General features: G+C 35.8%; 1 protein-coding gene across 1 annotated transcript in view; it reads left to right on the plus strand.

Annotated features, from left to right (window-relative positions):
- The first annotated feature begins 3,700 nt into the window (after positions 1 to 3,700).
- Rev1 (Rev1 DNA directed polymerase) overlaps positions 3,701 to 14,428 on the plus strand; it is a 54,169-nt gene continuing 43,441 nt past the window's right edge. Inside the window, exon 1 of the mRNA XM_081736991.1 lies at positions 3,701 to 3,898. Coding sequence (XP_081593117.1) covers positions 3,842 to 3,898 — 57 coding nt within the window. The 5' untranslated portion in view covers positions 3,701 to 3,841. The remainder of the gene's footprint in view (positions 3,899 to 14,428) is intronic.

Below are 14,428 nucleotides of genomic sequence, written 5' to 3' on the forward strand. Positions count from 1 at the left end.
ATAGATAAAATTGGAAATCAGTAGTTAACATAAATTTCGTGAAAAGAGTAAATAAGTCTCCAATTGAAGATTTTTTGCAAGAAGTAAATCACTACTCGGATGCTGAAGAAGAGTCCATTTTCAGATTTTTTTTTTTTTTTCATACTAATCCTTCCACATTCGAACGCGAAAGTGAAGCGTGTATTTAACCAAGTGAATAGAGTCAGGAACAGGTTGAAAATAAAAACGCTATCTTCAATTTTAAGAGTGAGATTTGGGTTGTGCCGCGTTCACAAGTGTTATTTTCTATATAAAATTTCAGCCACACTTTTGCAACTAGTTGAAACAAAAGCAGCTCAGTACAAGCAACCGAGACAAACGAAGCTTCGACTTAACCTGAAGATTATAATGACATTTATTTCTGTTAGGGGAGGTTTGCTTTAATTATATGTTATTATAGGAGCAGAACTTATTTACCCTTGTCTCAGTTTGCTTTGTTTTTTCCTAGCCATTTCTAGCCACTTTTAGCTATTGATTTTAGCCACTTTTTCTCGTTGAGTGTTTTCAACACGAAAAAAAAATACAGGGATTCAGGTCCGGAGACTGGGCAGGCCAATGCATAGGACTGCCACTCCCAATCCAACTGTACCGCAAGTAAAAAAAAAATAATTAAAATATTAAAGAAATACAGATCAAAATAAATTGTACCAAATCAATAACTTAAAGAACAGCAATTTCTTAAATCAAATTAGAGAGTGAAATTAAACGAATGGTTGCAATCTCTTATTGTCACAAATGACAATATTTTATTGATAACCCAATTAGCTTACAATGGTAGTATAGTATATAGTCTTTTGAAACAATATAATCATTTGACTGTGAACAATCAAGAGTACTGAGTTCAAAACCAGACATAGTAGGTTAGCTTAACTGTATAACAGATAATTTTTAGAATCACTCAATGCTAGGCCAATTACAACAGAAATAAGCTAAATATTTAAACATTCAAATCTACCTGTCAGTTTTAGAGTTCTCCCAATATCATGTCACATGCAAAATAAACAGTTAAAGTTCTCTGTAGTAATATCTTACTTTATTGCATATTTCGCTTGGTTTTGACCAGACAATGGTCTCTCTTGCGGTATTTGTAATTTCGTATAGACCATTCCATTGCTATGCTGGATGTAGGACCCAGAATGCAGAATGCAGAATGATTTTTTACTTGCAAACTTGGTCATTTTATATGGACTATTGTCCTTGTTTGCTTTAATTATTTTTCCTTTTTACTTTGCCAATAGCCAATATAAAAATTTACAAAATCTTAGGAAAATCCTAATCTAAAAAAAAATATTGTTGTTATGTAATTATGTAAAAAAAAAATATATATAAGTGTTTTTGATCTTTAATTTTACCTTGAGGTTTGCTTTCGTCTTTTTGAGTGATTTTATCCAAATTGTTAACCTACCAAATTGCCATTATAATTTTTATGAATAAAAATGTTGATTTTTTAAATTCTTAGTTCAAGGTTTCATTACACAACGTCTTAGAAAGTTGTTCAACCATCGGCAGACATTCACACTGGAGTGCGCGAAAGCCTCATCATACATGCACCACATGTTGCGGCGAATTGCTAGGGCAACATTTTCCAGTAATTTAGGCAGTGTATCCTGCAAGTAGGTCAAATACTGTGCTTCATTGAGTCTACGGGATACCATGTGTGGGCCGATATATTGATCGTGGACAATACCACACCATACATTGAATCCAAATTGGTGTTGATGAGTTACAACTGTAGTATGGGAATGTGCTTCTGCCCACGTGTGATTTGGATGTTGACGATACTATCCCTTCCAAACGTGGTCTCGTCAATGAACAGTACTAATGCCTGAAGCGGCATGATGGTAGTGGTTTGTTGAATGGACCATTGGCAGAATGCTTCATGTAATTGGAAATCCACTTTTGTCAGTCCTTGTATCCTTTGCAGATGATATGTGTGCAGGGCATTTACATGTAACGCAAGCCACACAGTTATGTGACTAACATATATTTCATGGCTAAGTTCTCTTGTACTCGTACCTGACTCATTGTCCATAGCTTCTAACTCACGTTCGTGCATAACAGGTGTTCGCCCGACCAACAGTCGGATCAACCAGCATCCAGATGGGCATGAAGTACGCCTCTGTTTCACATACTTAAAAAAGAGGGGTGTATCCAACCATCATACAGGATAAATTGCTGCAAACATCCTGTATGATGGTTGGGGTCTGTTTGGAAAACACCCCTGATAGAGTCATTCCTCCCGTTGCCATCTGCACGATTGTACATGTCAGCCCGTTCGCGGTTTAAAAAACGCATCATGTTTTAGTCGAGCACTGCCACTTGTCATATTCAACGCAGCACAATAATCCCAATCTTGTAGTGTAACATCTTGAACACAAGCGTCACCTGTGTGTATGAATCGAACAACTAGGTATTGAACACCAGTGTCACCTATAGACGTTCTAGACCACAATCTCTAAGCGTATTGGTTTTAAATATCTACTGCTTCAAACTTACTGTTCCTACCTTTTGACCCTTGTTAACTATGCCTATATGCCCAAAAATGCCTATTCACCTATACGCCCAATATGTGGCGGTGTAGTGCTTCGGTGTAGTAATTAAGCTGAATTTTGGATGGTTTTGTGTGTTATTGAGTTTTGATATTATGTTTGCTTTTCCTATGAATATTTGGTGAACACTATAAAACAATGGATTTATTATATATATATATTATGTTTTAAACAAGAAAATTAGAAAGAAAATGTGTTGCTGGTGGACGACGCAGACCCATTGTTTACATTTGTGAGCGGTGATTTTTTATGAAGCTAACTGAATATGAATCGAAATCCCAATATGCCCTTATGCAGAGTCGTTTTGACGCATGATTAGCGTCATACTAGAGGCCTGACTACTGCAGGAAATATACAGGGTGTGGAAAAGGTCCCGGAACGGTTCAATATCTCGAGAAATATACAGATCAGCAAAACAAAGATAACACGGGTTATGTTAGTTGCAGCAAAAATTTTAGGGTCCCGGCCCCCCTAGACACCATTGCATACGGGCCTGTGCACAACTTATAAAGTTTTAAAAATCAGCCTCAACACTTTCATTTTTACTTCAAACATCAGGTAAACAAGGTCCAAGGACACTTTCATCAAATTATTAACGTGTTCCGTAGTGAGCCGTCACTGTTCTGAAGTTAAAATTCTACTCATTGTTGAAGATGATCTCTCCACTGAAGCGGTACCGATTGGAAGAAGCACATGTTTTGTTACCAGAGATGATATTTAGGAAACATAATGCATTTATATTCTTCACAGGAAAGTTTCATTAGAAATCCCTTGAAGAAAGTTATTCTTTCAAACGTTTGAGAGTTTCATATTCAAATAGGACTTCGTACAAAACATGAAATAATTGTAAAAAAAAAAAAAAAAAAAAAAAATGCCTATTCAGGCTTGGATCAAGACAGAATTTTCGGGGGGTGTTACTCAAAGTTTAGGGGGTGACACCCCCATTGGGGGGTCTGGTGGAATCCCTGCCTTAATATAACGCTGAGAATGACTCTGCATAGGGCTTTGTTTTCATAATCTGTTACTACACGAAACAAGTTCTGTGATATTGTCGACATGGCTCTATGGCTACTACCATAGTTACTACTGATTCATACAATATAGCGGGAAAAAAATCTGAATAATGAAATGCGTTAAGTGCACATAATGGATTGTTGGTGTATAACTTTGTTGAAGTAAATTGCATTATGCTTTTATTTATTTGTTTGTTTACAAATTCTTCTTAATACAAGTAGTCTCTTAACTTTTGAAGTATGCATAGCAAGAAGAAAAGCTCCCGGAGGTGGGCTGAAAATGGATTTGAAGATTGGGTATGTCTAATTTCGTTGTGAAGCATAAACTTTAGTGCAAGGCTGAATGTTATTTTTGAATATTTAAGTTTGTGAAATCGTGTTCTCTATTTCATAAAATCTACATATAAAATGAGGAATTACTCAAGTAGACAGTTCTACAAAATTTTGACGCATTGCTTACATTTTCAGGTTAGGTTAGAGCTTTCTATTTTCTTCAGCAGAGCATGCACTAAATGAGAAGCTCCATTACTACTCGCAGATGGGCTACAGGAGGGTTCAGCATAAATATGCTGTGGATGTATGGCATAAAAACAAGTGTACAAACACGAACTAACTTGTGCTAGGTGGCCACCAAAAAGCACGCATGCTATCTAACCGTATCAGAGAAGGAGCGCATCAGGGGGTTCCCAGCAGTAGTGAGGGAGTGCATCCCTAGGGAGAAGGCGCATCAGCGACGGGTGATATACGCATAAACGAGGATAGTAGAAGAGCACACTTACACAAATTAAGGCATTTATTCCGAAGTTGGGCGTCCGCTTTCGGCACCGTTTTTCGCCGTCATCTCCTTTCCACATTTTCTGCAATTTGTTATTAGGTTCATTAATCCGTGCTCTTCACAAACTTTTAAAAGGTTTTGCTCGTTATCAATGTATTGCTTCACAAATGTTAAAACGGTTACTTCACTGCCCTTGTTCATTCGCCATGTTGATAACATAAATGCTCGTTACTTTCCCCACAATGTAACTGTTTGGTTACCTTGCGCCAAGTAGTTCCCTCCGCTCGCCGTATAGTCCCATGTTTATAACCCCTATATATAAGAAAGAAACAGATTTTTCGAGACCTTAATATATTATCAAGCACACAAACGATCAAATTATCCATATCTTTCCTGTAAATTTTTAAAATTTTGCTGGAAACGGACGCCCAACTTTGGAACTTAACCCCAAATTAATACTTTCGCTATCACAAAATTGATTTCAATATGTTGTGCACTGACTTATATTCACACTTTCATTCCTTCACGGAAAATGTTTCGGCTAAACTGCCGTACATGGCGGCACCAGATAAAAATCAGATGAATCTGTTTGCAACGTTGTATTACAACTTACCTGTTCTTACTTACCTACAATTACCTCTGTTTCATTTCTGGTCGGGGTTGGCAAAAACCATGGTTTTTATTGAAGAAACAAAAAGAAAGTTCTTTTTTTTTTTTTTTTTTTTTTTGTTTAAACAAGACTTTTTGGTTTAAATAATTTGCTCTATATATTTATATCACATATGGACACAAATAAGTTTGTTTCGCCTTGATGCTGTTATGCATCAACCGAGCTATGCTGGAAGGGGTCACAATAAGCTTAAAGCGAAATACAAACCGCTTCCCGGCTTACATCCGAGAGAACTTGACCTACTCGAAATCGGGACAAATTGGCCACAAATGCAATACATCTGCCGACTCACTAACGAAGGACTACTGATAAAAATATGTTGTACTAATCTTTACATACCTGTCAATATAATTGCCAATAGTCGTTTCAGAAGGACAAAAAGATAAACAATTGCACATGTGAAGCCATTATACATAATTGCATATGGGCAATTTCAAAGTACTGCAGAGTACAGAAGAACTAAGTTAGTCCAAGTTAGTTCACTCCGACTTTTATTATTCAAAGTTACAGAAATACGATTTAATTTGCATAATCAGTAAGAAAAGTGAATAAAGATACGAGTTATTTGAGTCTCCTTTGGCTTAATTTAAGAATTTATACTTAAATAGATACCACAGATACTTCTAATTTCAATAAATGCCTCTCGTGGAGTTTGTATGACCTCCCCTCCCCCAAAAAAAGTACGGCAATTGGACATATTTTATCAATAGTAAACATTAAAACGAAACAATATTTATAATTTTCTTTGATTGAATTGATTTCTTTGATTCTTTCTTTGATAAGAATAATAAACTATTAAAAAGCAGAAAAGAAACATTCATCAACCTAGAAAAAAAAGTTTTTGTAGTATAATTTATGAGTAATGAATGGAGCATTTAGGTCTAAATATAATACGAATAATATACGGGAGTGAAACCTGATAACCTGCAAATGTGTGTTCATCAAGATTTACGAACGGACATTTTTCGTTTTTTGGTTTAAACCAGTTAATATATATTTAAAAAAAAAAAAAAAGTTTTAAACTAATCAACCCTGTTTCTGGTCTTCACTATTCATTATTAATCACAAATATTTCTTATTTTATTTACATGCTTCTTTTGCTCTTTCCTACATCCGTATACATTAATATAGTATTACTGCGCAAAATTGGAACTGTTAAGTGTTGCAAACTACACTCTACTCATTAATAACTAAAACAATGCAGCGGATTAAATATCATGTCTTCCAAAAGGGTGAGGTTAAATTGACACTGAAGTTGCAGCACCCACGTAATGTCACGTGGTATTCAGTCAACTTTGCGCACACAACTTTATTGATAAAAAAAAAAAAAGAAAGGTATTTACTTACGTCACGAAACATAGCTGAGCGATTGAAAAGGGTTAGAAGCACTGCAGGGCTTGTTTTGTTCCACGTTGAACCCCATGATAATACAGCAGCATACATATCCTAAGTTTGTTAATAACAGAATGGGTTTGAAACGCTGTCAGATTATGCTCTACTGCCAGCTCACCTCATATCGCATCATCCTGTGAACACACGGTCCACAATTTAACTTATGTTTTCTCCCTTATTAATCACTCTACAGTAATGACCTTTCTAACGTTTGTCTCTCTCATTATCACATTTAGTCTGATTCTGTCCGTTTCTCCCTAGATTTAGTATTTCGGTGCTGCCACCTGCGGCATTTAACCCAATGTTCCACATCGTAATTTGCCCATAAATCTTCTATTGGTAGAACTGTTTACTCGAGTGACCCCTAAAATGGAATTGTTTTAGGTTTGTTGTAGATTAGATGTTCGAGTAGGAACTTTAACGTATAGTCGAAATGGTTTAAAAGTATTTTGTGGCAAATGGTGTTGAATTAGTACAGACAAGGCAACCACTGTGCAGTTGTGCGGAAAACTTGTGCTAGGTGGTCATTACAATCTAGTATTGCATGTAATCCACGTCAAAGCAGGAGGGATCACGCATAACGCAGGAGGGCGTTCATAAAGGGACAAATGCGTTAGCGATGGTGGGTATGCGCATATGGTAATATTTCGTTGGGCAAACTTTACAATGCCCATTCTAATTGTTTAGAACAACAAAGTCTGTAGGTAAGACCGCGATAGCAGCATGGAAAGGCATTTACATCCAAAAGATAGGGCTGATTTGAGTGAGAAGCAAACAGAAAGATGTTATTTTTGTATAAAGATTGCAAGAAGACGTTAAGATTTCGTTATGCAGAGAAACTCGAAGGAATACATTTAAATATTTAGGTAGAACAATGTCTTTGGATGAAATGCAAGTGAGAAAGATATCGGAACTAGAGTAACACAAAAATGCAGTACCGGTAAGGCATTCTACAAAAAAGAAAAGATTAATAAAATATATCAATAATAGGAAGGAAAAGGCTTATTCAAAACTTTGTGTGAAGTCTGGTTAGAAACATGATCAGAAGAGAGATGGTTTGAGACATTCGAGATGTGACAGTGCACATATCATGGACACAAAAGCGATCCAACAAAGATGTATTAAATAAAGGACGAAACGATAATTGGCGCATTTTTACTAAAGGGTCAGTCCATGTCAATTCATCCAGGTCATGAAACCCATAGTCTCAGAATGGTATGAAAATTTTTCTGTTTACTCTACTTGCCATCCTTATTGATCACACCAAATTTTAATTTGATATCTTATATACTTTTTTAGTTAAAATTTTTTTTTTAGTTTGGTAAAATATACGTTTTTGTTGTTGCCGAGGGTTAAAGAGATTACGACATTGATATACTAAAAAGATCATAACTTTGTTAATTCTCATCATATCACAATGATTTTTTCACTAAAATGATCACAATAAGATACAGAATAAGGTAAAAATACATTCAGTTACTTGTACTTGAATTGTTGTAGTAAATATTACCTCAAACCTGGATATTACGATTTTTTAAAAGAAAAAACATAAAATTTTAAAATACAGTAAAAACTTAAAGGCACTACATAAACCAAAGTATTTTATATGTATTTATAAGCCTAAAGGCATGAGCTAATGTGTTCTGAAAGAAAAACTGTGGGTTTTTAACTGCAAATATTTTTAAACCATTTATCTTTAGAGTACGGCCAGGTATTTCAAGAAAATCGTACACCTTCACGTTGGCAGCCCTGGCGTTGTCCCTAATTGTCACAGGGACATGAACCATATCTCGTTACAAAGCTTATGGAACACAGATTCCAACAAGGTAACTTCTGTGTCCCCTTGTTTCCAACCCACAGAAGAAGAAGAAGAAAAATTGCTTTTTTCAAAAAAAAAATATTTTGTCGGACTCTGGCAACACTGTTCATTGTCATACTCAGTAAAAAAATTCTCGCATACACACCAGACATTGGGTGGAATCATATAAAAAATAAAGGGCCTAGATGCAATAGCTTGCGAGATAAAAATTCGAAACCTTCTACATACTATGGTCAACCTGTATACATTTTACGAAGGAACTGTGGTCTACCCTCAGGTTGCCAACCCTGGCGACTTCCCTAATTGTCACAGAGACGCGAATGATACCTCGTTGCAAAGCTTACGGAACACTGGTTCCAATGAGGTAACTTTTGTGCCCCCCTTCCTGGTTCCCAACCCACAAAAGAAGAAGAAAATAGCTATTCACTATGAGTTTAATGAATTATACATATTCATCACATACAACAGACTGAATATAATCAGTGAACGAAAAAAGAATTTACCAAATCATCTTAAAGTCCTGAAGTGGAATTACAGAAAATGTTTAAATAAAACACTAATAACATTTTATTTCTGGGCTTGCATTTGTTTCAACATCTTGTTGCACTGAAGATTGATTGAACCCACTTTCCTTTTCGGAAAATAATACATTCTTCCGGATGCTTCTGTGACTGGGGGGGGGGGGGGGGTTACACATGAAATTATGTTACTCATAGGAATCCAGCAAACATCTTCTTTTGGGGGCCAGTGAAAAGATGGAGCAGGCCCATGGCGATGCATAAATTTAATTTTAACGTCTCCTTCATCTTCATGTTTTGACAAAACTAATCCAAAATACCACTGGTCATCATAAAGGCATGCAATGTAATTGTGCACACCCACAACAGGCATTTTCACCGAATGATTTTCTCCAGAAAAGTTGAATATTGTGCAAAAGTTGTCATCTAAACTTACTCCTTTTGTTCCAGTGGAGTCTTCAGATTTGAGCTTAAAGTGATGAAGACTACGTGTTCCAGGTACTGTCCTGGCTTGAGTGAAACGCCCTTCTGCCTTTATCAAGATTTCTTTTCTGCCTCTATCAAGGTTTCTTTTCTAATCATTGTAAACTTTATATTTTCCTTGAAAAAAAAAAAAAAAAAAACGGAATTATTAATAGCATTACCAGGACTACGTTGGAGACTTGCCTTTGTCACGATGCGCTTGACAGTGCCACCTATACCGTCACAAGGAGACTTCCCATGGCTAGTGGCAAAAAAAAAAAAAAAAAAAAGTAGCTTTTAATCCAAAGTCTTTTTTATGAACTCATGTGGTTCGGATTCCATGTTAATCAGTAGGTCCACGTCTCATATAGCCTCGCTGCTGAAAGGGACGCTAAACTGAAATCAACTCAACTCAACTCTTTTTCATGAACCTGAGGGCTGTAGGATTCGCACTCCTCAAGATACCAAACGAAATTGCTACCTAAACTGATATAAGATTCCAACGAACTGTTTTGATTTGTGAAATACTTTGTGAAACAATCTTAATTTCTAAATACATTAAATATATTTTTAATTTATTAAAATCTAAGACAGTTATCGAAAGCGCTTATGAGTAAAAATAATAAAATTATATTTTGGTTATTTGATTTTAAAGTTTACTGTAAAAGCTTATGCGCAGTTGTATTAGTTCTAGAACATTGATAAATTTACTGCAGCTTAAATAATTTAACATCTTCACCTTGATTAAAATGTCATAATTTCATTACGCCTTACATGTAAATCATTCAATGAGTTTTTCAGAAAGTAAAATGTGCAATAGTTTAACGCTTAGAAGATGCCTGGCTCATCCCTTTCTCTTAGCGCCAGTACTTCAAACCTCTGTTGCTCGGCTTCTAATGAACCTAGACTGTGCCTCCCCATGCCGAATCCGTAGGAGAAAGTGATTTTTCTTTTATGACAAAGAACAGTGTTGCCAAAGTCCCACAAAAGTCAAAGATGATTTTCATCATCTTTTGTGGATTGGGAACCGGGGGGGGGGGGGGGCACCAAAGTTACCTCATTGGAACCAATGTTCCGTAAACTTTGCAACGAGGTACCATTCGCGTTTCTGTGACAATTAGGGGAATCGCCAGGGTTGGTAACCTGAGGGTAGACCACAGTTCCTTCGTAAAATATATACAGGTTGACCATAGTATGTACGAGGTTTCGAATTTTTATCTCGCAAGCTATTGCATCTAGGCCCTTTATTTTTTATATGATTCCACCCAATGTCTGGTGTGTATGCGAGAATTTTTTTCCTGAGTATGACAATGAACAGTGTTGCCAGAGTCCGACAAAATATATATTTTTTTTTTTTTTTTTGAAAAAAGCAATTTTTCTTCTTCTTCTTCTGTGGGTTGGAAACAAGGGGACACAGAAGTTACCTTGTTGGAATCTGTGTTCCATAAGCTTTGTAACGAGATATGGTTCATGTCCCTGTGACAATTAGGGACAACGCCAGGGCTGCCAACGTGAAGGTGTACGATTTTCTTGAAATACCTGGCCGTACTCTAAAGATAAATGGTTTAAAAATATTTGCAGTTAAAAACCCACAGTTTTTCTTTCAGAACACATTAGCTCATGCCTTTAGGCTTATAAATACATATAAAATACTTTGGTTTATGTAGTGCCTTTAAGTTTTTACTGTATTTTAAAATTTTATGTTTTTTCTTTTAAAAAATCGTAATATCCAGGTTTGAGGTAATATTTACTACAACAATTCAAGTACAAGTAACTGAATGTATTTTTACCTTATTCTGTATCTTATTGTGATCATTTTAGTGAAAAAATCATTGTGATATGATGAGAATTAACAAAGTTATGATCTTTTTAGTATATCAATGTCGTAATCTCTTTAACCCTCGGCAACAACAAAAACGTATATTTTACCAAACTAAAAAAAAAATTTAACTAAAAAAGTATATAAGATATCAAATTAAAATTTGGTGTGATCAATAAGGATGGCAAGTAGAGTAAACAGAAAAATTTTCATGGCATTCTGAGACTATGGGTTTCATTTGATATTTTAGCTGGATGATTTGAAATGGACTGACCCTAAAGTAAAAGAAAGAAGAAACATAATTAATAGAACAGTTTTCCTTGGAAACGTTGAATTATATATTTTCATATGAAAAAAGCGAAGACTTGCCTTTTTCTGCAAAGTAAGGTCCATTATGTTGGATGATCCTCTGTAAACATTCCACAAGAGCCCAGTCCCACTGCCATTACATCTGGTAGTTTAGGAAGCCATAAACTCGCGCATGTCAGAAGGGTTTCAAGATTTTCGCGAACAGTAAATATCGGTAATTAATTTGGGACGAATAATAACTTATTACGAAGAATAACAACTATTTCTAATTTGTTAGATAAATGCAACAAATTTCCGCATCCGTTTGCTTTGGACGTTCCACTCGTCCCATTTTAGACAGGGTTTGAAAAAATCCGGGTGTTTTTGAAAAAACCCAACCCACCTGGGCCCATGTGGGTTTTTTGGGGTATTTTCGGGTTTTATTGGGTTTTTTCGGGTTTAATTGGGTTTTTTCGAAATATTTCAATCTCTCTGGGGTAAAAATGTTAAAATATGATTTACATTTCATGAATGTCATTGTCACAACTTGCAACAACTTTCTATTCACTGCTATTTTGAAAAAATTGCCGCCATTTTGAAATTTTATATTGGATCGCCGAAAAAATCTGTACAGCAAATTTAGAATGTCTTGTGCTTCTACCCTCAAAATATCAACTTAAAAAGTCCGAAAATTGCACCTTGTAGCATGGATACCCGCTATTTTGAAAAATGGACGCCATTTTGAAATTTTATGCCGCCAAAATATATACAGCTAATTTAGTCTCTCGTGCTTCTACTTTGAAAATTTCAACTTGAAAGACCTAAAATTGCGCTTTGTAGCATGGATATCAGCAGCGGCGCAAATTTGTCTTCAACATTGGGGGGACGGGTAAGACGGTATATATATATACATGCGATGTACAAAATATTTATGAAGGCGAAAATCAATGCTCAGGAGGACTACCCATGTCGGTCCCGGCGTCCTCCATAGGGGACAAAATATGGCGACATATTATTGCTTTATAACTTTAAAATCCGATCGGCAACATTGAAAACTGTTCACAAGGGATGATCCAAATATGATCATTCCCTGTAAACAGTTTTCAATGTTGCCAGTCTGATTTTAAAGTTGTAAAGCAATAATAATATCGTCATATTTTATGTCCCCTGTAGGGGACTCCGGGACAACATGGGCAGGGGAGCAGAGTTGTCTTCAATATTGGGAGGCGGTCAGATTTGAGGCTTATTCTGGGAGGTATCAATTTCATCTCACTTTTCTTTGTGATAGTTGGACACAAATCATCACATTTCTTCCTAAAAGACACATTTCCAATCGGATTATTGAAAGGGACAGTTCCAAGATTGTAGGGGATATGTCTACATCATCCCCCCGGGATTTTCGCCAGTGGATATCAGCTATTTTTTTTTTTTTAAAAAAAAGCGCGCCATTTTGTAATTTTACGTTGGCATGCTGCCAAAATCTAAACAGAAAATTTAGAGTGTCTGGTTTTGTATCCTGAAAATTTAAAAGACCGAAAGTTGAACACTGTGTGGTAAAGGCAGACTAACAAATGTAGATCAAGTCATCCTAGGAGCCTCAGTGACGTTCGCCAAATATGAATACCACCTAGCTATATTAATTTAAAACAAAGACGTAAGTCATCAAAATGTCTTAAATATTTTTCAACGTAAAATAAATGGTCTTTTGATGCTTTGTGCATTCAATTACGGGAATTACCCGAGTTGCAGGACAGTTCTTTTCCGAAAATTAATTTAAAACAATTAACAAAGATAGGCCTATAATTCATATTTTATAAAGTAAATGTTTCAAAATGTCTAAAATGAAATGAAATATCCTCCAGCGTAAAATAAATAGATTTATTGTTGAAGTATTCACTTTCGATGCTTTATGGGTTCAATTGCGGGAATTTCCCGAACACTTCTTTCACGACGGGTTTTCCCTGAAAATGCAGCTTGGTTTACTGTACATCAAAACTTTCATTAATGCAGCACTTGAAATAGTAAGCGTTACGTGGTCTTCGGAGCTCCGAGCATTAAGCTTCTTAATTTTGACAAGAATTTTTACGTTATTACTAGTGTTGATTCTACAGAATGCTTATTTGAAGGCTAGCAACAAATAACTGAACTTAACTGTTGTTGGAAAACCAAATTTTACTGAATTCTTTTGTGACCGTCAAAGGTAAGAAACAATACTAATAGTTTTACTAATGTATTTACATATTTACTGTTAGTACCGGCACCTATGACCTCAAACCCGTCAACGTATGAGGGATAACGTCCCTCGGCGGTGCCGAGTCAGGAAACACACTATTCACGGAAAGTATTTTCTAAAATATACAATCGCTTACTTTACTTCAAATAGGCTATAAGCATAATCCGCACATTAACCCTTTCACAGAGGAAGTCGACTTTTGTCGACAGAAAGAAAATTTCCTTAACATGCGAATGTCGACTATAGTCGACAGGTTAAAATTTGTTTGTCCGTATCTTGGCTTTGTCGCGAATAGTCGCCGAAGTTGTACCGTTCAATTTTTTGTGTTCTATTGTTTTCGATAAACAATAGAAGTCACACAGAAAAACTTTGGCGACTATAGTTAACTAAAACAAAACCAAGATACAGACAAATTTTAACACGTCGACTATAATCGACATTCGCAGGTTAGGGAAATTTCTTTCCGTCGCCTTCCACAGTGAAAGGGTTAATTTGTTCTACAATTATCTCAAGCTAAGGTGAGTTTTTTTTTTTAATTTATTTATTTATTTATTCATTCATTCAGTGCATTTAGAGCTTTATAAAGGTCTTATGTTGAATATTGTTGTCTATCTTAACATGAAAGCATATAATTCGCCCAAAGAAAGTGTAAAATTTGATAAAAATAACTTTCAATGTGATCACCTTAGTTGTACCAATAATACACTAACAAAAAAGTCAAAAACCCAGGTGGGTTTTAAGATGGTTTTTTTCAGCTGGGTCCAACCCGAAAAAACCCGGTGGGTTTTTTCGGGCTGGGCCCACTTGGGCAACCCTGATTTTAGATGAATGTAAAGGCCATGTTTTGCTCC

This window comes from Thermobia domestica, chromosome 13 (assembly GCF_964235325.1).
Source record: "Thermobia domestica chromosome 13, izTheDome1.hap1.1, whole genome shotgun sequence".
NCBI lineage: Eukaryota > Metazoa > Arthropoda > Insecta > Zygentoma > Lepismatidae > Thermobia > Thermobia domestica.